The 24,444-nt window shown below is 40.4% G+C and overlaps 1 protein-coding gene across 1 annotated transcript in view; it reads right to left on the bottom strand.

Moving 5' to 3' along the window:
* SORCS3 (sortilin related VPS10 domain containing receptor 3) overlaps window positions 1–24,444 on the bottom strand; it is a 635,061-nt gene that overhangs the window by 237,676 nt on the left and 372,941 nt on the right. The window contains exon 5 of the mRNA XM_068961512.1: window positions 47–120. Coding sequence (XP_068817613.1) covers window positions 47–120 — 74 coding nt within the window. The remainder of the gene's footprint in view (window positions 1–46; window positions 121–24,444) is intronic.

Below are 24,444 nucleotides of genomic sequence, written 5' to 3'. Positions count from 1 at the left end.
CCTGATTCCTATCCAAGAGAGTGGTGAGACTGTGGATGGGCCTTACCAGTAAAACCTGTTGGGTGTGATGCGTTCATGCATGAGTTGCCACCGTCTTCCAAAGTCCATGGAGCTGTAGAGCTGCAAAACAAGGAAGTGAGCAGAGCATAAGTATCAAGGGACGCTGTTTAACAGAAACATACGTGGCATCCTTCTGGAGATGAACATTCCAACCCACCAGAGTGCCTAACACACTCAAGCAGACATCCATCCTATCTAGATAAAAATATTATGAACATGACTGTGCTATGCTTATCATGGGGTCTTCTAGCTCAATATATACCCAATCAACTGAGGCTTTTGAGTGTAAACTATTTCTGATGCCACCCATGTCCCACTTTTAGAGGTAAAACCTTTAATAAAATTATATCTTTCTATTTTCTTCAAATTCCATGAAGTCTTTAGCTATATCTAAAATAACTCAGCAACACTAATTTTAAAAATATTTACTGAACAGCTCTTACATGAAAGGCACTCTGATGGATAAGAAGATAAGAAAGAGGTAGATTCTGTGCTCATAGGAAAAATAAGACACATGGGTAAAAAAGCTCATCAGCTGATACCTGAGCCAATATTACATGCAAAATATTGTACTCTCAGCTTTATCTCTTACTTTATCAATCTTTCCTAAATGAAATGACCTTTCAATCCCACTCAAGATAACAGGCTCATTCACACTCTCATGTCTTTGTAAGATGGCAAGGATAAGACCACTCTTGTGCCCCAGAGTACACACAGGGCCAGTGTAAGTGTGGCTTCTTCCCCATAGCTTTTTCTGATCTTTAGCCCACTCACTATTCTTCCCTTTCCATTCACTGCACTCATCATTTGTTTCCACTGAGCACTTATCATGGGTAAAATATAGCATGTCTTTCAGATTTGGTTGTATTATTTAATTGTATTTATACTTCTTGAATACATACAAAGTGTCCACTAAATATGTATCGCCTAAATCAGTAATTAAAACAGGTAGGTGAAGACAGGTATCAACTCATGGAATGAGAAAAAACAACAGCAACAACAGAAGACCCCCAGGACTTTGGAATTTAAAAGAAAGAAAAAACACCTCTGCAAGGCCAAATGACTCAGATTGCACATTCCCTTATTTTATGAATCCAGAGTCTGATCCTTTATAACACAAAAGGGAAAACTCAACATCCCTGTAAGAGACTCACCAGGAGCATGGAGTTTATTTTTAATTGAATACCTAAAAGCATAATATCTGAATGTGACTGATAATGGAATAATAATGATGTTTATCATCACTTATATATTATTATTATTAATGTCTGACAGTGTTGCTCTTTCACATGCCTTTTAGCCTTACAAGGACATGGAAGGGAAAGCAAGACAATTCTTACTAGTGGAAAACCCTGCTCTCAAACATTCTCTGATCCACTCAGGCACAGTTAACCACTTCCTCCCAGTGTCACCAGGGTACATACTAACTGCCTCCAAGAAGCTGTTCACACTTGTTCATTACTGGTTAGCTCTCCCCTCCCTAGAGGAAGAGTCAATAAAGGGGCAGTGATCATGCCTTATTCACCTTTGTGGTTACACAATGCCTGGTATATAACCAAAGAACACACAAACCTGTTTCACAGTTAATGAGACAGTCCTAGAGAAATGACATTTTGGTCAAGTGAACTATTAATAGGATTTAGGTTTTTGGAGGCCCTAGTTCATATCTCCTTCCATGGAATCACAATGTCTAATCTATACTGAGAATTCCATCATGTTTACACTTTTCCACAAACATCTACAAGTGGGGAAACTGAGTAAGGCAGAAGTAGGTGGCCTTCAGGTTTACGGGAATAGGGTCAGGTGAAGGCCATACATGTAATCCCAGGTAGCTGCTGACCCACAGTGCTCTCCAGTGTACCACATCTGGTAACGTTTCCACCTGTAAATTGTGAGCCCATAATCTCACAATGCATACAGAATTAGCTTTTGTATGAACTTCTGGATTGGAGAAGGAAATGGCAACCCACTCCAGTGTTCTTGCCTGGAGGATCCCAAGGATGGGGGAGCCTAGTGGGCTGCCATCTATGGGGTCGCACAGAGTCGGACACAACTAAAGTGACTTAGCAGCAGCAGCAGCAGCTAGGTTTGTTATAGCTTTTCTTCCAAGGAGAAAGTGTGTTTTAATTTCATGGCTGCTGTCAACATCTGCAGTGATTTTGGAGCCCCAAAATATAAAGGCTCTTGTTTCCCCATCTATTTGTCATGAAGTGATGAGACTGGATGTCATGATCTTAGTTTTTGAATGTTGAGCTTTAAGCCAACCTTTCACTCTCCTCTCTTACCTTGATGAAGAGACTCTTTAGTTCCTCTTTGCTTTCTGCCATAAAAGTGGTATCATCTGCCTATCTGAGGTTATTGATATTTCTCCCAGCAATCTTGATTCCAGCTTGTGATTCATCCAATCTTGCATTTCACATGATGCACTTTGTCTATAAGTTAAATAAGCAGAGTGACAACATACAGCCTTCACATACTCTTTTCCCAATTTGGAACCAGTCCATTGTTCCATGTCTGTTTCTAACTACTGCTTCTTGACCTGCATACAGGTTTCTCAGGTGGCAGGTAAGGTAGTCTGGTATTCCTGTCTCTTTAAGAATTTTCCAGTTTGTTGTGATCCACACAGTCAAAGACTATTTTAGTCAATGAAGAAGAAGTAGATGTTTTTCTGGCATTCTCTTGCTTTTTCTATGATCCAACAGACATTGGCAATTTGATCTCTTGTTCCTCTGCCTTTTCTAAATCCACCTTGAACATCTGGGAGTTCTTGGTTGATGTACTGTTGAAGCCTAGCTTGGAGAATTTTGAGCATTATTTTGCTAGCATGTGAAATGAGTGCAATTGTGTGGTAGTTTGAACATTCTTTGGCATTGCCTTTCTTTGGAAATGAAAACTGACTTTTTCTAGTCTTGTGACCACTGCTAAATTGTCCTAATTTGCTAGCATACTGAGTGCAGCACTTGCACAGCATCATCTTTTAGGATTTGAAATAACTCAACTGCAATTCCATCACCTCCACTAGCTTTGTTCATAGTGATGTTTCCTAAGGCCCACTTGACTTCACATTCCAAGATGTCTGGCTCTAGGTGAGTGATCACACCATCATGGTTGTCTGGGTCATGAAGATCATTTTTTGTATAGTTCTTCCGTGTATTCTTGCCACCTCTTCTTAATATCTTCTGCTTCTGTTAGGTCCATACCATTTCTGTCCTTTATTGTGCTCATCTTTGCATGAAATGTTCCTGTGGTATCTCTAATTTTCTTGAAGAGATCTCTAGTCTTTCCCATTCTATTGTTTTCCTCCTTTTCTTTGCATTGTTGACTTAGGAAGGCTTTCCTTTTTATTCTTCGGAACTCTGCATTCAAATGGGTATATTTTTCCTTTTCTCCTATGACTTTTGCCTTTCTTCTTTTCTCAGCTACTTGTAAGGCCTCCTCTGACAACCATTTTGCCTTTTTGTGTCTCTTTTTCTTGGGGATTGTTTTGATCACAACCTATTGTACCATGTTACAAACCTCCATCCATAATTCTTCAGCCACTCATGTATCATATCTAATCAGATCTAATCCGTACATTGGAGAAGTGTTTGGGTGGAAGGAGAGGGTTTTTGAGGACCCCACCATCCCATTGGGAATAATACACCTACGTAATTTATTGCAAGGACCGAGTATTCCATGCAGGGTTTTAAGAAATGGGATCACCCTCTTTCTCATGGCATTGCCCAAACTTAAGACAGGTGTTTCTCAATTAAAATTAGAAGAGACTTCAGTTGGTGCCTTCTGTCCAAAGATATCAATCAGACTCTCTGTCAAAACAGAGTCCAAACAGAGAAAATAGAACCCCAAATTCTTTCAAATAAAACCCAGCATTATTGTGTCTTCAGAGCTGCAAAATCTAGTGACAAGTCAGGGAAAAACCTTGAAGGTCACACTGATGCCACTCGAGTCTTAATCCCCCAGAAAATCATCAGCCATTCCATCACCGGGGACCCTGCACGTGGCAGAATGCAACCCCCCCACAGCTCCTGCTCAGGCATACCCTTGGGAGAAGCATGACTCCTCTTATCCCATGCTCTTCCCAACAGAAAGAACAAGAGCTCAGCTGCCGATCTCCTCATCTAAGCCTGTTCCACTTACTGCTTCCCGTCTCTGGTTTTGCTTTTTCAGCTCTTCATTTTGATTGATGGGAGAAAAATTAAATTGAATTCTCTGTCTCAAGGCTGATTTGAATGAACAGAAACAGTAGGCTCCTATTCATTAAGTGCCTTGGGTTATCTACCTTGTCTTGCAATCTACAGTAAGTTGCTGAGTCTGAAACGAATTTTATTCTCCCACATGCTGGATCTTTGCAGCCTCTCCAATTCATTCATTCACTCATTCATTCACTAAAAGTGTTTCAAACAATTGCTATGCTTTAAGCACTGAACTAAATTCTGGGACTCCAAAGGTTAAAAATATTATGGACAGTGGAAGACAGAAATTCAGACAATTACACTGCTATGAATTATATGTCATAATATTAATACTAATTATCTCTGCAATGGTAAGATTGTGAGCAATTGACATTGTCTTCTTTTGGTTACTGGGATTTTAAAAAATTATTTCAAACATCTATTACTTTAGTAATTTAAAGAATAAAAGCTCTAACACTGAGAGACAAAGTACATAGGCAATCATTCAATAGACGGTGCTAAAAGAGTTTTTAGTAATATAAAAATGCTCATAATATGTTATTTAAAATGTTATAAAACATGCATATATTGATGCTATTATATTTAAAATATTGCATACTTTGAAATATATTTGAAGAGAATATGCTAAAATATTAGCAGTGGTTATCTCTGAATTGTGGAATGATGGGTAATTTACATACATTTTAAAGTTTCCCATCATTTTAAAATTTCTTTAAAATAGATATATGTTATATTTCAATAGTAAAATAAACTTATGCTTTCTTCTATTTTATTTTTCTAGTAATTTTCTATCTATAATATATATATATTTGTCTATTTTTGAAAAGGCCAAGGATTAAAATTGCAATCTTTCCACTAGGGAACTGGAATTAGAGTGAGCAATATGGGATTTTCCATAAAGTGGTATTTCAGAGAGATTATCACAAATAGTGGTGAATCCTTCCTAGGACAGGCAACGTATTAGTGTTTATATAGTTCTGCATGGCTTCAACCCAAAGTGTTTCATGCAACATTAAAATAAAATGTATTTTCCAAACAGCAAATATATTTAAAACATTCTTATTTATAGAGTTACATATGAGACTGTGTTCTCCATATCTCGCCTTATGATGTCCCCTTCCTGCAACAATGTCATTCCAGACTTTTACCAAAGAACAAACCAGATCGTCTTCTCTCCCTTCTTTCACTATATGACATTGTCTCATCTCTCTTAACAAGCACATATTCAGTAGCAACACACACAGCAACTGAAATGAATCATCAGCACAGCTGGAAAATATGAAAGAGCACGCCTTTTTCCTTATTGATTCAGTTATTCGTTTCCTAATTACATCAGCCTGCCAGGGAAAAGCATCTGACAGCTGAAGAACTAAAAAGGCAATTTAAGCAATGTTAAGGAATGTTCCTTAAGAAGAACAACATGTTGTATATAGAAAGCTTAAGTTTGAAGAATAATATGATTGTGTTAGGAGGTTATGGGTTGAATTATGCCCCATCCTCCTCCTCCCCCAAAATGGTCTGTCAAAGTTCTCACCCTCAGTATCTCAAAACGTGACCTTATATGGAAATAAGGTCTTTGCAGACGCAATCAAGTTAAAATGAGGTCAGGCTGGATGGGGCTTAATCCAGTATTCTCCTAAGGAGAAATCTGGACACACACACAGACACAGAGGGAAGACGAGAAGATGCCCAGAGAGAGAGTTTTAGTGATATATCTACAAGCCAAGGGATGCCAAAAACTTCTGGCAAATTACCAAAAGATAGGGAGAATCAAGACTCCTCTATAGGTTTTAGAGGGCCCATGATCCTGCTACCAACTTCATTTTGGACTTCTAGTCTCCAGGATGGCAGTACAGTGGACTTCTATTGCCCAAGCACATCCAGTCTGTGACACTTTATTATAGCATCCTCTTACAGCTGATACTAGGGGTAATAATGACAGATTATGTTACACTTCTCTGTTGTTTTCTTGTCTCCACTACTAGGTATTTAGTTGTAAGGCCAGAAGTTTTGTTTAGGTCCAGATTGTTTAATTTGTGGTTGAAAGCCAAAGTCTCATTTCCCTTTATTTCTCTGTCCTGTGTATCTTTACCACACCCTTAAGGGTATTTTCTAAGAATACATTTGAATTCATAATGACCATATGGCAGTAACCAGACATAATCAGAAGAAGCAACAAAACACACATTTTATAGCAGCCTTTGGTATTCCAGCCAGATTCCCTAGAGCCAGCAGATCTTCCATATACAGGGGAGGATGCTTTGGAATACATTTACACAAAAGCTCTAGTCTATAGGCAAACTCAAACTTACTGTGTAACTGCTCTGACTTTTTTCTTCAAAACCCTTATAGTTTATATAGCATTCTGCTGAATTGTGGTCATGACAGCCTGATCTTTCTAATAAAGTGAGAACTGGTTTCTGCTCAAAATAAGTTCTCCGAATCTATTTCCTTGGTAATCACAGAGCGAGTGGGAGGGCTTAACTGGGCTACAAAGGGCTACAGGAAAACACCCCTGGGTTGTGGCAATAATTGCAGTAGACAGGAGAAAAACCAGGATCTCATAACAAGAGATAGCACTTTCCAACATGTGCCCTAATGTGAGAGGGCACACAGATTAGGTCGGATAATTCCACCTAATGTCCCTTTAAGCTCTGGGAACAGAGGCAAGAACTTTTGTCCTCAGCAACCATTTTCCTTTGCCCTTGGGAGGTATAAGACATCTACACCATAGAGGTATTTATTTAAAAAGAGAGAGAGAGAGTCACCTAGTTGTGCCATTCTATTGGAGAAGGCAACATTTTTCTTCACTTTTTGAAGACTTCTAGCCACAAAGGTTTTCTCTCTCTCAAATGGTTTACATCATCCATTTCTTCATTTAACAAATATTGATCAAATACCTATTAAGAGCCAGCCCTGATCCATGGGTTTAAGGTACATCAGTGAACCAAAAAGACAAAAAGTCTCTGCTGTCAGGAATCTTACATTCTAGTGGAGATCAAGAACTCAAATGCTCTCAAGTATGTTGTGTGAATATGTGAGGGGAGGTATAAGAGAAACAGGACCATTACTTGTATTCTTTAGATGCAGCCTCATTTTGCTGGCACTTAAGGCACTAAGGAAATTTCTTTGCTTACCCAAGAAGATTTTTCACATTTTTATTGAAACCCTTGACACTCTTAAGGCTATCTTTTCCGTTCAGTTTAGTCACTCAGTCATGTCCAACTCTTTGCAACCCCATGGACTGCAGCACGCCAGGCTTCCCTGTCTATCACTAACTCCCAGAGCTTTCTCAAACTCACGTCCATTGAGTTGGTGATGCCATCCAACCATTTTATCCTCTGTCATCCCCTTCTCCTCTTGCCTTCAATCTTTCCCAGCTCATTGGTATTTTCCAATGAGTCAGTTCTTCTCATCAGGTGACCAAAGTATTGGAGTTTCAGCTTTAGCATCAGTCCTTCCAATGAATATTCAGGACTGATTTCCTTTAGAATTGATTGGTTTGATCTCCTTGCTGTCCAAGGGATTTTCAAGAGTCTTCTCCAACACCAAAGTTCAAAACCATCAATTCTTTGGTGCTCAGCTTTTTTATAGTCCAACTCTGACATCCATACATGACTACTGGAAAAACCATATCTTTGACTAGATGGACTTTTGTCAGCAAAGTAACATCTCTGCTTTTTAATATACTATCTAGGTTGTTTATAGCTTTTCTTCCAAGGAGCAAGCGTCTTTTAATTTCATGGCTGCAGTCACCATCTGCAGTGATTTTGGAGCCCTCCAAAATAAAGTCTGTCACTGTTACCATTGTTTCCCCATCTATTTGCCATGAAGTAATGGGATCAAATGCCATAATCTCAGTTTTATGAATGCTGAGTTTTAAGCCAACTTTTCCACTCTCCTCTTTTAATTTCATCAAGAGGCTCTTTAGTTCTTCTTCACTTTCTGCCATAAGGGTGGTGTCATCTGTGTATCTGAGGTTATTGGTATTTCTCCTGACAATCTCGATTCCAGCTTGTGCTTCATCCTGCCCGACACTTTGAATGATGTACTCTGCATAGAATTTAAATAAGCAGGGTGGCAATATACAGCCTTGATGTACTCCTTTCCCAGTTTGGAACCAGTCTATTGTTCCATGCCCAGTTCTAACTGTTGCTTCTTGATCTATATACAGGTTTCTCAGGAGGCAGGTAAGGTAGGCTGATATTCCCATCTCTATAAGAATTTTCCACATTTTGTTGTGATCCACACAGTCAAAGGCTTTGGCTTAGTCAATAAAGCAGATGTTTTTCTGGAACTCTTTTGCTTTTTTGATGATCCAGCAGATGCTGGCAATTTGATTTCTGGTTCCTCTGCCTTTTCTAAATCCAGCTTGAATATCTGGAAGTTCACAGTTCATGTACTGTTGAAGTCTGGCTTGGAGAATTTTGAGCATTATCACTTTTCTCTTAACTCTAAGGAAAACACCATATGTGACGTTCAGCAGGTGACATTTCCCCACAATCCTGGGGAGAAGCAGGTAGTCCTGAGAGCTCACGCTCCATCTGAAAATGGGCTCAGTTATTCCCTAGCTGGACAGGAGTGCTGAGCCAATGTGTTCAGGTTTTACAACATTTAAGAGAACTTGAAAATTCTGATATTTTTAATGGAAAATTTCCATATTTTTTCAGTTTTGGCAAAAATTTAAAATGTACCACAGGACAAATAAGATACGTTTTAAACCAAGTGACCAGGTGCTGCCTGAGGACTGCCAATTTGTGAACTGAATCTTAGTGTAGACTTACAACTGCCTGCAGGAGTGAAAGCCACTCAGTCGTGTCCGACTCTTTACAAGCAGGATTCTCCAGGCCAGAATACTGGAGTGGGTAGCTTTTCCCTTCTCCAGGGTATCTTTACAACCCAGGGATCAAATCAAGGTCTCCCACATTGCAGGCAAATTCTTTACCAGCTGAGCCTCAAGGGAAGCCCAAGAATACTGGAGTGGCCTGCAGGAGAGAGTAGGACTATTTGATCTTGGAGTAGGATTGCTAGATTTATCAAATAAAAATATAGAATGCCCAGAGAATTCAAATTTCAGTTAAAAATGAACAGATATTTTGTGTAACTGTACACCATGTAACATTAAGGATATGCCTATTTTTTAATGTTATTTATCTGAAAATCAAATTTAATTGTGTTTCCTATAATTTATCTGACAGTCTTACCTTGAAGTCCCTCCCATTCCATTTCTACAAGTCTAGATTATAAGATGCATTCCCTTACATTGGGCTTCTTTACTCTTGAACACTGGATGCCACCAGTTGAATAAAGTGAGTGAAGTCGCTCAGTCGTGTCTGACTCTTTGTGACCCCATGGACTGTAGCCTACCAGGCTCCTCCATCCATGGGATTTTTCCAGGCGAGAGTACTGGAATGAGTTGCCACTTCCTTCTCCAAAGGATCTTCCTGACCCAGGGATCAAACTCAAATCTCCCACATTGTAGGCAGACACTTTACCATCTGAACCACGGGGAAGTGAATAAAAGAATCTCAAAATTATTATAAATATTCTCTGTAATCAACTAGTTCAAACCATTTCACTTTATCTATTTAATGTCAATTGAGTACTGCTGCTGCTGCTAAGTCGCTTCAGTGGTGTCCGACTCTGTGCGACCCCATAGATGGCAGCCCACCAGGCTCCACCATCCCTGGAATTCTCCAGGCAAGAACACTGGAGTGGGTTGCCATTTCCTTCTAGCATGTGCTAAATTCAGTGCCAGGTATGATAATACAAAGGTGAATAACCCAAGGTTCCCTGATCCTGTGAAATTCAAAGCCTGGAAGATACGATGGATGTGGCAACAGCTAAGTGCATCATGACACAAGGAGACTCCTGCCAAAGGAAGCAGAGGAGAGCTAGGGGAACTCAAAGGAAGGACTGGTCAGTTCTGCTGGGCTTGACACTAGGCCAGGAGCTGAGTCAGAATAGATGAGTAGGAGTTGGCCTGAAGGATAAGTTCCCCCCAAAACATTGCAGCTAACAAAGGTGAAGATTTCTGGACATTAGAAAAGATGTTGGAAATAAAACAAACATTATCTCATCCTCTTACAAAAGTAAAATTCATTTGGCTGTGGATCAGTGCACATTGGTTTAGCTGTCACATCTCAAAGGAGAAAGCAGAGATGGAAAAGGAGCTGAACAAGGTCATGTAAAAGATTCAAGAAGAGGAGAAAACACTTCCAGAAGAGTGAGTGTGAGGAGTAAAATGAAGACTTGAAGATGGGCTGCGAGAGTGAAGGCTATGAAAGCAGAGAGATGTAAGTAGATACACACTTTTCTTATCAAATTTGAAACAACCTCCCTTGAAACTTAAAAGAGTTAAGATTACAACAGCAAAAATGAAGGACTACTTTTAGAAGCAAGTTCGTAAATTTCATTACTCTAAGAAGTCAGTGAGGTAAGCACAGGATGTCCTATAAACAGTTTAAGACTCAATGCTTTCCAAAGTTTTTCATCAGAACACTTCTAATGGCCAAAGGGAATAAAGCATCCCACCAGGAATCTGGGGATTTCCCAGGTGCCACTAGTGGTAAAAAATCCATCTGCCAATGCAGGAGACATAAGAGACACAGGTTTGATCCCTGAGTCAGGAAGATCCCCTGGAGAAGGAAATGGTAGTAACAGGTTTCTCTTATAAGCTTTCAAATTGCTTTTATGTAATCCATCCAACCATTAATCTGGTCATTTGTTCACTTAATGCACCATAACTTCAGGCAATCTCTTCAAATAAACTAGAGGCCCTTGGCTGACAGAAAGCCATCTGATATCATGATCCCTGTAAACAAACTTCTACTGAGCTGCTTCACAACAGAGAATCAGAGAATAATATTTTTATAGCTGAGAGTGGCCAATTCTTTTTACACATGGAGAGTCTAAGGCTCAGAAAACCTACAGGACTCGTCTAGTGCCACACAGCTAGCTAGTCTGAAGCTGGAATCTGAACCCAGGGTCTTCACTCCCAACCCAATGCTCTTATTACTGTGCTGTATTATCTTTTTTTGGCAGGGGAGGGGGCCGGTAACTGTTTAATCTAAAAGCAAAACAAGTTCACATAACCTCACAGGAATGATGGGTCATTTGGGTATACCATGCATGAATGACACTGCCTTGAATCTATTCAGCGCTTTTATTTACAAATCATTTTCACAATTCATTTTATCCTCTTTTATGCTGAAGAGTACTTTCTGAGCTAACAGTCATATAAGAAAATCTTGTAAACAATTCACATATTATTTACCAAAATTTATTCTTTTGTCTCCATAGTCTTATTCTCTTGACCATTTTCCTTTGCAATCAGATTCTATTCATTTTTATGCATTATGATTCAGAAACATCTCATTTTAAGCAGTACCTTTCTAACACAAATGTTGATATTCCTCCTCTAACAGACTTTATTTGTTCTGACCCACCACCCTCCTCTTGTACCTATGTTCTTTCTCCTTCGTCTGCTTTGGTCTCACATCACATCCTACAATTAATATCCTCTTTATCACTTATTTTCCTGGCTATTCACTGCTTTCAATTTGTCTTTAACTCTTTTCCAAGTTCAAATTTGTTTTTCTTTCCCTAAAACCTGAATCTAAAAGAGATGGGAAGAACGTATTATTATTATTATTTAGTTTCAGGTCATTTAATTTAAATTGCTTTCTTTAAGTATCAAAACAATAATACCTGCTTTCAACATGAAAGAGACGAAGACGTCACTAAACCTACCATATGAAACACCAGACTGTTTAAAGATGTTCATGATATTAGTATTAACATGTGGCCAGAAAATCTAAGAGTTCATTAAAACTCAAGACACTAAAGGCAACAATAGTGTGTACTTCAAAGTGTTCTTTCAGAAAAATAATAATAAAGACAAAAAGAAACCAACATTTATGGAGGATCTGCCCCTGACAGGCATTTTTGTATACAGCCTGACTGATTCAAAATATACTGTTTGATGTTTATTTCTGTCCATACTTCCTGGGGGGAGAACATGGAGGCCCCATGGGTGTAATGGACTTGCTCAAGATCCCAAAGTAAATTCCAAGCCATCTGATTCCAAAACCAGGGTTCATTCCAAAACATACACTGCCATTGAAAAAATGAGTATTATCAAGGAAACAACCTGAATCGTAAGAGAACTCAAACTCTTTCCTTAGAAAGTTTTAGAAACTTGGGTTTGCAACACAAAAAACTGACCAAGGAGGCAAACTCTATCCTAGAAAAGTTGTCAGAACTTGGGTTTGTGATGCAAAACACTGACCAAGGAGCAAAGAGGTTTATAATTGTTTTCAAATATGGGGAAAAGTCGTTCTGTGGAAGGACAATGAGACTTTCTCCTGCTGTATCAAAGGGCAGAAGCAGGACCAGAAAGTGATCTAGTGAAGGTGATCAAGTAAGTGTTGGCTTGACATAAGAAATAATATTTTAGTGGAAAAACTCTCTAGTGCTGAAAGAAGCTGTCTCGGGTGGCAACAAGTTCTCCAGGGAGTTACTGGATGTGTTTAAGTAGAAAATGGATGAGCACTTGGATTAAAGTGATACCATCAGAAAATTAAAGTGTCAGATGGGGTTTAAGCCAATGAGTTCTTAGGTCCCTTTGGATTCATGATTTTTGATTCTTATTTCATGAGCAAAATCATGGAAGAGAACTCAAGGGAATATTCATTTATGATGCTCCCTAAACATTTGTAAAAGCTGACAGAGGACCATTTTTCAAAGGTACTCAAATGTTGGAAAGGCCAGGACACTATGTGGCAGCTCTGATGAATTCATTCAGCCTCCCTGTTTCTAAAACCTTTGCAAAAGTATTCTCAGCCCCTCCCTTCAAGAACCAGTCTTTATTTCTTCACCCCTTGTTTTGGCATCAGAATACAGTAGAAATGATGGTCCTGGTTCTGAGCATGGTCCCTAAGAAGCTGTGAACATTTCCAATCTTTCAGAATGCTGCCACCCGTAGGTGAACAAACCTGGGCTGGCCTGCTAGGGGATGTAGGACCACATAGAACAGAACCCAGTCTACAGCCATCTCAGACCTGCATACAGCCAGCTGAGCTCTAACTAGAAGAGAAAGCCCACCCAAGATGAACTTAACAGTGGACCATGGACACGTGAATGAATCTAGCTGAGACCAAAAGGAAAAAAAGAAAAATCCACCCAACTAATCCACAGAGTTGTGAGTCATAATGAAGGTTTACTGTTGAAAACTTCTAAGTTTAGGGAGAGTTGGTTACACAACATTAACTACCTGACCCACAAACCTTGGATACAGGCCTTGGCTCTCTCAATGGCCTAACTGAGCAATTTTGAAGAAGACTTTAAATCTCTGTATCTCAGTGTTCTTATATAACGAAAAGCTTTCTCCACAATAGCAGCTCTCAAATTGCTATCAAGTTACTCAGATGTCTTGTTAAAAGAAGTATATTTTGCACACCTCCTAAAAATTCTGATTCAGAGAGTCAAGAGTGGAGCCCCAAAATAAGTATTTTAACAAGATATTAGATAATTCTAACATAAATGCAGAGGAATGATACATGGAAAAACTCTGTTCTAGATCTTTCTTACGGGAGCTTGGACATTTGTAACTAAGCTCATTGGGCTGCCTTCAGTCAACCTCTACCTTCATCACAGGTCGATGACGCCCAGCTGACTATTTACAGCTCCTCGGAAATAGAAATGTCACCACTACTCGATGGCCCATTAGAGAAGAGTGATTTGTCCTAAAGTCTGACACATTCTGACTCCTGGGAAACCCACTTCTAGCGCCATCCTAGAAACCAGAACCTTGGAAAAGGAGATGGGCAGACTGTTTCCACTCAAAATGATTCTGTCCAACTGCCAGCATTGGAACACAATTAAACAGCAAACAGCACAGCCTCAGCTAAAATGCACAGTAACAGCTGGACTGTGTGCCCTGAAAGTACAGTGCATTTATTACACAGATAATTAGATTTTCTTCTAGATCCAAAAGTCATACAGTCTGGGCATTAAGCAAAGGGGACTTACCACAGTCTAGTCAACCTTTTCCCAGAGTGCACAGAAAAGTGCTGATCCCTGGGTCCTAAAATGAGTGAGGAGGGAGCTGGGATAGAGCCAGAAGCCAGCAACTGCTCCAATGCTCTTCTGTTCTTGGCGTTAGTGACCCAAGTCAGTGGTTCTCAGCTCTTCATTAGAGTTCTCTAAAAGTTCTAAACAATACTAATACCTGGGCCCTATCTTGGAAAACTTAAATCAGAATCTCTAGGAATAGACTAGCTAGGCAAAGGTATTTTTAAAGCTCTCCAAGTAACTCTAATGTGAGGACAGGGTTGACTACTACTGATCTAAGGCATAGATTGGCAAACCATGATCCACATGTTTTCACAGAGAAAGTGTGACTGGAACTCAGCCACGCTCATTTGTCTATAGTTGAGTGTTGCAACAGAGATCACATGGCTGGCAACGTCTAACATACTTACCATTCAACCCTCTGCTGACCACTGCTCTTGGGTACTGAGGTTAAGAGGTCCCAATAGAGAAATTTTATCCTGAGTGCCCCTCGCCTTGGTTACACACCCTTTAACCTTATTTTTCCAACACCAGGAGCCCGAAGTACTTGATGATAAAAATAACAACTAATGTCCAACAAGCACTTATTATATGTCAGGGATTAGGTTTGCATCAGTGTGTTTAAACCCTAAACTACCCTGAGAGGAATTCCAGTTAACATCATCTTACAGAACAGAAAACAGAGCTTTGCAGAGAACTAAGTCACTGGTCTGAAAACACAGAGTAAGTGTAGAGGTCAGATATAAACCAGGCTGTCTGATTCCATGGCCTGTGTGCTCAATAAACACACAAGCCAAGATTCACAACATGGAAATGTGGAGCTTCTGATCCAGACAGCAGCATGAGCTTGGGCAGGTTACTTCCATGGGCAGAGGTAGGGCAGTTCTAAGAAGACATGTCTTACATAGTTATGGTAAGATTAGGGGTAGCATGATCCATACCTACTAAAATGATGTCTGGAAGACCAAGACTAATTTTTGTCAAAATTTTTTCTGGAGACATTCTTGACAATATTTCATTAATTACCTTCATCCATCGAATCACTAAGTAATTTAGTGAACACTTTACCTCAACCATGTGTGGTTCTATATTCTAAGGATTCAGCAAAGAACAAGATGCTGGAAAACACAGTTGTTAAAAAATAAATGCTGGGACTTCTCTGGTGGTCTAGTGGTTAAGAATCCACATTTCTACTGCAGTGAGTGTGGATTCAATCCTTGAAATAAGATCCTACATGTGAAGATGTATTTTAAACATATTTTACCCACCTGCTGCCCATTTGTTTCTGCTACCATGTAAACTCCATGATATGAGGGGTCACCAGCCTTTTGTGCTTATGAACAGTAGACAGGTCCCCAGTACTCTGCTTGGGTTCCATTGTAAATGTGAAACCACCAAAGAAAAGCACAAAAATACACACAAAAAATGGCACAAAACAGTGGTTTATACTCCAAGAGTTCAACAAGAAGAATCAGTTCTGATGAGATGGATGAAACTGGAGCCGATTTTACAGAGTGAAGTAAGCCAGAAAGAAAAACACCAATACAGTATACTAACACACATATATATGGAATTTAGAAAGATGGCAATGACGACCCTGTATGCAAGACAGGAAAAAAGACACAGCTGTGTATAACGGACTTTTGGACTCAGAGGGAGAGGGAGAGGGTGGGATGATTTGGGAGAATGGCATTCTATCATGTATACTATCATGTAAGAATTGAATCGCCAGTCTATGTCTGACGCAGGATACAGCATGCTTGGGGCTGGTGCATGGGGATGACCCACAGAGATGTTATGGGAAGGGAGGTGGGAGGAGGGTTCATGTTTGGGAACACATGTAAGAATTAAAGATTTTAAAATTAAAAAAAAATAAATAAATAAACTTGCAACCATTAGATTAAAAAAAAAAAAAAAAAGAAGGCAGACCATTGCCTTATTCAACCTCTGTTGGGAACATGCATATCAGGTGACTCAATTTTTTTGCCACTCAGCACAGGTTTCCAAATGTCCAAAATTCTGAGTATTGATTTGGGGGTTAGAAATGAATTTTAGTGAGTAGATAAATTCACATATTCAGAATCTGAATCAATGACGATCAGCTTTCTAACATCATGCAAAGATAACTGCTAAGAAGAAAATCAAAGCAGGATAAGGGGATAAAGCCAGACAAGTGGTACTATTTCTGTGAAGGCAGTCAAGGAAGACCACTCCAAATAGCTAACATTTGACCAGAAACCTGGATTAAATGAAAGAGCAGGTGATATGAACATCTGAAGCGTGACCTAGGATGGAAGAAGAGTGAGGGTGAAGGTCGTGAAGTGGGAACGTAGTGGTGTGTGGGAGGAACAATCCAGCCCAGTGCATCTAAACAGTGAGCATAAAAGAGAAGCTTCAGGAGACAAAGTCAGAGAGGATGCAGGGAGGACTTCATGTATAAGGCATGTCTGTCTTTAATAGGATCTGGGGTCTTACATGCATGATGGAAGTGTACGGAAGCATTTCAGGAACAATCTGCCATAAATCTGATTAAAGTTTTAAAGATCATTGGCAGAACGTGGAGGAACCACAGAGAAGAGACTATTGAGGTGGTTCAGGGAAGAGGCACATTGCCTTGAATTAGCCTGTGAGTGGTGAAATTGGGAAGGTGAGAGATTTGCAAAATATTCTGGAGATAAAGCCAGAAGATTTGGTGATGATATGGTTGTGAGATCTGAGAATAAAAGAGGCATCACAGGCAACTCAAAAATTTTGGACTCCTACCAATTGAATAGTGGAGGAAGATGAGTTAAATGATCATATTCAGGATATATTTTGCAAGTAGACATTATATGATTCGCTGTTGTACTAGCGCCAAGCTTGAGAGAAAGAGACAATTCCAAAATGTTGAGCCTTTAGAAAGGAGCGTCATTTATTAAAATTCCAGTCTGGAAAAGGAAAGATTATGTGGGGATTGTCAAGAGTTGCATGCATTAACTTAACTATTTGGATTTTTATGTGTGTGTGTGACAGAGAGAGAGAGAAGAGTGAAAATAATAAAGAAGCAATAGGTACCCATCAAACGTGTATAAATTACCTATTGGGTATACTCTGCTATACCCAATGGTATGTGGTAGGGACCTCATAGAAGCAGAAGATATTAGGAAGAGGCAGCAAGAATACACAGAAGAACTGTACAAAAAAGATCTTCACGACCCAGATAATCACGATGGTGTGATCACTCACCTAGAGCCAGACATCCTGGAATGTGAAGTCAAGTGGGCCTTAGAAAGCATCACTACGAACAAAGCTAGTGCAGGTGATGGAATTCCAGTGGAGCTATTTCAAATCCTGAAAGATGATGCTGTGAAAGTGCTGCACTCAATGTGCCAGCAAGTTTGGAAAACAGCAGTGGCCACAGGACTGGAAAAGGTCAGTTTTCATTCCAATCCCAAAGAAAGGCAATGCCAAAGAATGCTCAAACTACCGCACAATTGCACTCATCTCACATGCTAGTAAAGTAATGCTCAAAATTCTCCAAGCCAGGCTTCACCAATACGTGAACCATGAACTTCCAGATGTTCAAGCTGGTTTTAGAAAAGGCAGAGGAACCAGAGATCAAATCGCCAACATCCGCTGGATCATGGAAAAAGCAAGAGAGTTCCAGAAAAACATCTATTTCTGCTTTATTGACTACGCCAAAGTCTTTGATTGTGTAAATAACAATAAACTGTGGAAAATTCTTTAAGAGATGGGAATACCAGACCACCTGACCTGCCTCCTGAGAAATCTTCATGCAGGTCAGTAAGCAACAGTTAGAACTGGACATGGAACAACAGACTGGTTCCAAATAGGAAAAGGAGTACGTCAAGGCTGTATATTGTCACCCTGCTTATTTAACTGGAGAAGGCAATGGCACCCCCACTCCAGTACTCCTGCCTGGAAAATCCTATGGATGGAGGAGCCTGGCAGGCTGCAGTCCATGGGGTCACTAAGAGTCAGATACGACTAAGCGACTTCACTTTCACTTTTCACTTTCATGCATTGGAGAAGGAAATGGCAATCCACTCCAGTGTTCTTGCCTGGAGAATCCCAGGTACGGGGGAGCCTGGTGGGCTGCTGTCTATGGGGTCGCACAGTCGGACATGACTGAAGTGACTTAGCAGCAGCAACAGCTTATTTAACTTATATGCAGAGTACATCATGAGAAACACTGAGCTGGAGGAAGCACAAGCTGGAATCAAGATTAGCAGGAGAAATATCAGTAACCTCAGATATGCAGATGACACCACCCTTATGGTAGAAAGCGAAGAAGAACTAAAGAGCCTCTTGATGAAAGTAAAAGAGGAGAGTGAAAAAGTTGGCTTAAAGCTCAACATTCAGAAAACTAAGATCATGGCATCCAGTCCCATCACTTCATGGAAAATAGATGGGGAAACAGTGGAAACAGTGGCTGACTTTATTTTGGGGGGCTCCAAAATCACTGCAGATGGTGATCACAGCCATAAAATTAAAAGATTCTTACTCCTTGGAAGAAAAGTTATGACCAACCTAGACAGCATATTAAAAAGCAGAGACATTACTTTGCCAACAAAGGTCTGTCTAGTCAAGGCTATGGTTTTTCCAGTGGTCATGTATGGATGTGAGAGTTGGACTATAAAGAAAGCTAACACTGAAGAATTGATGCTTTTGAACTGTGGTGTTGGAGAAGACTCTTGAGAGTCTCTTGGACTGCAAGGAGATCCAACCAGTCCATCCTAAAGGAGATTAGTCCTGGGTGTTCATTGAAAGGTCTGATGTTGAAGCTGAAACTCCAATACTTTGGACACCTGATGCAAAGAGCTGACTCATTGGAAAAGACCCTGGTGCTGGGAGGGATTGGGGGCAGGAGGAAAAGGGGATGACAGAGGATGAGATGGCTGGATGGCATCACCGACTCAATGGACATGGGTTTGGGTGGACTCCAGGAGTTGGTGATAGACAGGGAGTCCTGGTGTGCTGCGGTTCATGGGGTTGCAAAGAGCTGGACACTACTGAGCGACTGAACTGAACTAATACTCTGCTAATTACTAGGGATGGTGGTGATGGTTTAGTTATTAAGTCATGTCTGACTGTTATGACCCCATGGGATGTACCTAGCCAGGCTCCTCTGCTCATTGGATTTCCCAGACAGGAATACTGGAGTGAGTTGCCATTTCCTTCTCCAGGGGATAGGCATAAACAAAACACAGCCACCATGGAGGAGCTCAAAATTTGATGGGGGAAACAGACAAGTAAACAGATGATTATCCTGTTAATAAATCTTTTTTGCAATAAAGGTTCTAAAACCAGAGAATGACAGGCAATGCCCAGAGCAACACAGAAAGAACACTGGCGATTCAAAAATCCTAATCTGCTGAAACACCAAGTTATCCAAAGAAAGACCCGAGAAATAATGACTTCGCTAGTCTCATAAATACAGTGAAGAGTTTATAGCTCAGCTGCTGATTAAATTTCTACCCTGGCAGGCCAATAGTTGCCATGACATCAAGTGGCACATAAATGTCTCCTTGCTCAAAGGGCAGCCTCAGCTCCCAGAACTGGAACCCCAGGTTCATTCATTCACCTGCTGAGCTTGTTGCCTTCAATATGTAACCAAGAGCAACCTTTGGATAGAGATGCCAACAAAACTCAAAGTCCTCAAGCAAGGGAAATGCCTCCATAACCAAACAAAACACAGTTTCCTCCAAAGTTTGAGCAAGGGGAAAAAAACTCTCTTGAGGAAAAGCTCTGCTGAAAGTCATATTCTTTTCCCTCTGAGTATGTTTCTATCTTTCTCTCTGGTCTCAGTGCTGACTGAGACCAAACTGAAAGACACAATCCTTTCCCTTAGACCCCACAGTTCAGCTGGTAGAGGCCAGCATTTTCAAAAAGAACTTACTATAGCAATGCAAGAGGGAAATAAACAAAGAAAATATAAAAGCCATGAAATTGTTGCACTCCCATAGCAGAGGTTCCTAACTCCATGATAGCTAAGAATGTCACCAGGCACACAGGCTGTTTTGTTACACATTCTGTCTGAAAGTTCTACCTTTAGAAAATGGCTCTATTATTGCTCACACGCCCACACACACGCATACACTTTTATACATACTCCTTGACCACTTCTTTTCTAGATAACGCATGCAACTTTTACTCTAGTCCAGAAGCATGAAAATATGTGGGTATTGAGAACGCTGAAGCCCCCCTTCAAGGGGAGTGAACAAGGCAAAACTCAGATTCCTTGAAACATAAGACAGCTAAGACGGGGGGTAGGTAAAGACCTGATCCCCTCTTCTGTATTTCTCCTGCCCCTATCCTGTTTCATGAAAACTTTGCATTTCAGGGCTGGAACCATGCAGGAGTACCCTATGTACCCAGGGATGGGCATATGATATTTCTGTCTGATGGTAAAGTGGCCCCACACCCCTCCATTGTTGACATTTTGTACTCAAAGAATAGTGAAGGACAACCAACAGTCAAATGCATTCTCAGCTACGTCAGAAGACACCAGAACGAGAAAGTCTGTATAATCTTTGAGGGAAAGCAGTAACACAAGGGGCTACGCAATGAGCTCTCACCCAGAGGTTAGTTTTGTGCCACTGTATATCATATAGCCGTATACAGATACAGATGCCATTGTGTTTTATTTTTGATTTTAACATTATTGCACCGAAAACACTAAATTCCAACAGTGTTGTCATGATATGGTCAAATTACAAAAAATGAAAATAATGAGGAAAAGGGAAGGCTGGCTACTCCTTGAACTGGAGATTGCCCAGCTCCTGTCTGCCTAGGTAAGAACACAGAAACTACCCTCCCCGTGAGCTCCTCCTTTCATTTGAAACTGGATTTTATAGTTTGCTAATTTATTGCTCTTTGCCCCCTGCTGTCCCAGTCCTATCAGTGTGCAGCATTCCTAATTTCGCCAGGAAACTTAGAATTTATTTTCCGTTTCTTCCCACTGCAGTCCTCATCAGTGACTGAAATGCTCCAGACTGACTTCCCAACACCGCGCTCCCACCGCCTCTGTCCCCGGGCGAGGGACAGAAGCTCCTACTGGGCCCATCACTTGGATGTGCTCATTCTCTGCGGCATGATTTATAGAAAGGCAGCCTCGATTACAATTTATCTTACTGTTTGTGTTGATGAAATGCTGAAAACACAGAATTGCCAAGATGGCACGGTACACAGCCTCCAACGCAAACAGCTTTCTGCTGACAGCCTCAGGCACACACACGCAAAAAAAAAGCTGTGGCACAAAAAACAAAGACTTAATCCATCAGTCTCAAAGACGGAAAGACCAGGGGCTGTTTTCCTAAGTCAGAAAAGTGGCCCCAGCACAACCGTCCTCTCTCCAACACTGGGAACGCTCTGCTTTTTCTTCTGGCAGGAGCTTAGAGGCAGCCACCAGTATGGGCCAAGCAATTTCAGGAATGGCAGCCAGCAGACAGGAATCGGGAGAATAAAAAAATAAATCTGCATATGTACTTCTATTTCTAGCCCTTGTTTACTCACAGTAATAGTAATAAAAAATGAAACCAGTAACTGAAATAAAAACAAATAGACCCATTTATCTACTAGCTTTGGTTTCACTTTTACTCTGTCAATTTGAAACTGGTGACAACTCCATGATAGTGTTTCACTCAACAGGAGAGTTTGTATAAATAGCTTATCCCAGTGCTCCTACCAGAAGTGAACCTGGAATGGGGGAGAGAGAGGGAACTGTAATATGTTTCATTGGCTGGTAGAACAAGGAGCATTTTAAATACAAGGTCATTCTTGGACTAACTACCCACAGATGCTCTATTATTTTTTTTTTAATCCTGTCTCTTCTAAAGACTTTTTATTACAGACTTAATGATCATGACATCTTAGAAATGATTGCTTTAAAAGTTCTATGTTTGGAAAGCGTGCTCAAGGGAATTAACTGTCATTTTGGCTTACCTAGTCTACTCTCCCAGAGAAGGCAATGGCACCCCACTCCAGTGCTCTTGCCTGAAAACCCCATAGACGGAGGAGCCTGGTGGGCTGCAGTCCATGGGGTCGCTAAGAGTCAGGCACGACTGAACAACTTCACTTTCACTTTTCACTTTCATGCATTGGAGAAGGAAATGGCAGCCCACTCCAGTGTTCTTGCCTGGAGAATCCCAGGGATGGGGGAGACTGGTGGGCTGCCGTCTATGGGGTCGCCCAGAGTCAGACATGACTGAAGCGACTTAGCAGCAGCAGCAGCAGCAGCAGCAGCAGTCTATTCTCCATCTCCTTAACCACAGAAATCCTTGCAATGGCCTTTCTCTAACTTCCCACATTGACCAAAAAGGATTGTTTGGGGTAAAATATCTAAGAAGTCATCTCTTGACAATTGGGATATTTTAGTGTCTTAATTATTCACATTAATGATTACCGATTATTTTCTGGAGCAATTTTAGGTTGCTGAAAAACAGGTGGAAATTCCCAGACAGCCTCTCTGTTTCTCACTATTATTAACATCTTGCGTTAGTGTGGTAGATTGGTTATAATTAACTAAAGCTCATTGTTTTTACTCTTTGTGTACATCCTATGAGTTTTGACAAATGTAGGAGGAATGATATATATCCACTGGTGGCACACAACAGTTTCAACTGCCCTTAAAAATTCTCCATGCTCTACCTTTTCATCCTTTCTCTCTCCCTAGTCCTTGGAAACCACTGATTTTTTACTGTCTCCATAGCTTTGCCTTTTCCACAATTTCATATATTTGGAATTATACATTATGATTTGTAGCTTATACAAATTGGCTTATACATATTGGAAAACATAAATGTCTCCCAACTTTCTCTTCTCTTAACTGTAAGCTCTGAACCAGATTGGGGACACCATGAAAAACTAATCAAACAAAAGCCTAGTGCTTCCTAACATTATTAAGGGCAAATTCACAAAGATGCATTTTATATTATCCAGTGTGTTTATAGATATGTCAAGTGAGTCAACTGAAATTATCCCATCTCAGGGAACATTATTACAATTACCAGTTATTAGAATTATTCATTATTAAAATGAGAATGTGTCAGAGTTCAGGTGGGAAAATAAAAGAGTGTTTGAGCTCTATAAAACAGCACAGAGAGATAGTCATGCAACTGGTTGGTTAATTCTATTTCAGTGTACACACACGCTGATGGATCAAGTACCAGCCAATGGGTGCTACCCAAGACTCTATTTATGACAAGGCTTCGTGCAATGCACTTTGGACATATGGATGTCTAAGACACACACCCTGCACTCTAGTAGCACATCATCTCCTGGGGGAGAGCGTTGCTAGCAATCATTAACTACAATGTTGGATATTACGTGCTGGAGTAAGAGAGGTACAGATGAGTGTAATGGGAGCTCAGACAAGGGAGATGCTCTCTGACTGACTGATATCTGAGCTGGTAGCTCTTCAGCAAGGGCAGAAACTCATACATAAGCAAGGGTATAGTGACAGGACAGCATAAAGAGGATGAGGGAAATGGTGACGATCAGGCGCCCTGTCCCCAACTCTGTAATCCAAATCCAGCTTTTGTAACTTCATGTGGAGAGTTTTGGGGGAGGAAAGGGAGTTGCTTTGGTTTATTTGTTTGTTTGCTAAAATAGCGCTTTAATGAGTTTGATTATCTTTAAGCAGGGCACGTTCACATCAATTTACTATAGTCCAAAACTGTTATTTGTATGATCTTCCCATACTTAGTGTGTATCCAAGATACATCCAATGAATAGGGTTTGCAGAAAGAAGCAGAGGGTAATGCATATATGTTATAAACTGCATAAAGGTTGAATTCTGCGGTTACAAACTTGTACTTCACCCTGACAGCAAGGGAGAGCCATTCGAGATTTGGCAATTTCATTTGGAAGAAACTATCTTATATGGTCAACACTTATGAGGCCCCTTGCCTTAAAAAATTCTCATCCCATAAAGAGCAAATCCCATATCATGGACATCCAGTGACAAGTAAATATGAGCAACCCTGTGGATTCTAATAACAGATCCAGAAAGCTCTCTGGTACAGCAATAAGACCATGGATACAAGGTATTTAAAACAAAATAGTGGATTTTCCAAGAGAGCAAATTTGGGCTCTGGTTTAGTCACTTGGGCTTCCT

Source organism: Capricornis sumatraensis, chromosome 23 (assembly GCF_032405125.1).
Source record: "Capricornis sumatraensis isolate serow.1 chromosome 23, serow.2, whole genome shotgun sequence".
Classification (NCBI taxonomy): Eukaryota; Metazoa; Chordata; class Mammalia; order Artiodactyla; family Bovidae; genus Capricornis; species Capricornis sumatraensis.
This window is presented reverse-complemented; position numbering and strand designations above follow the sequence as displayed.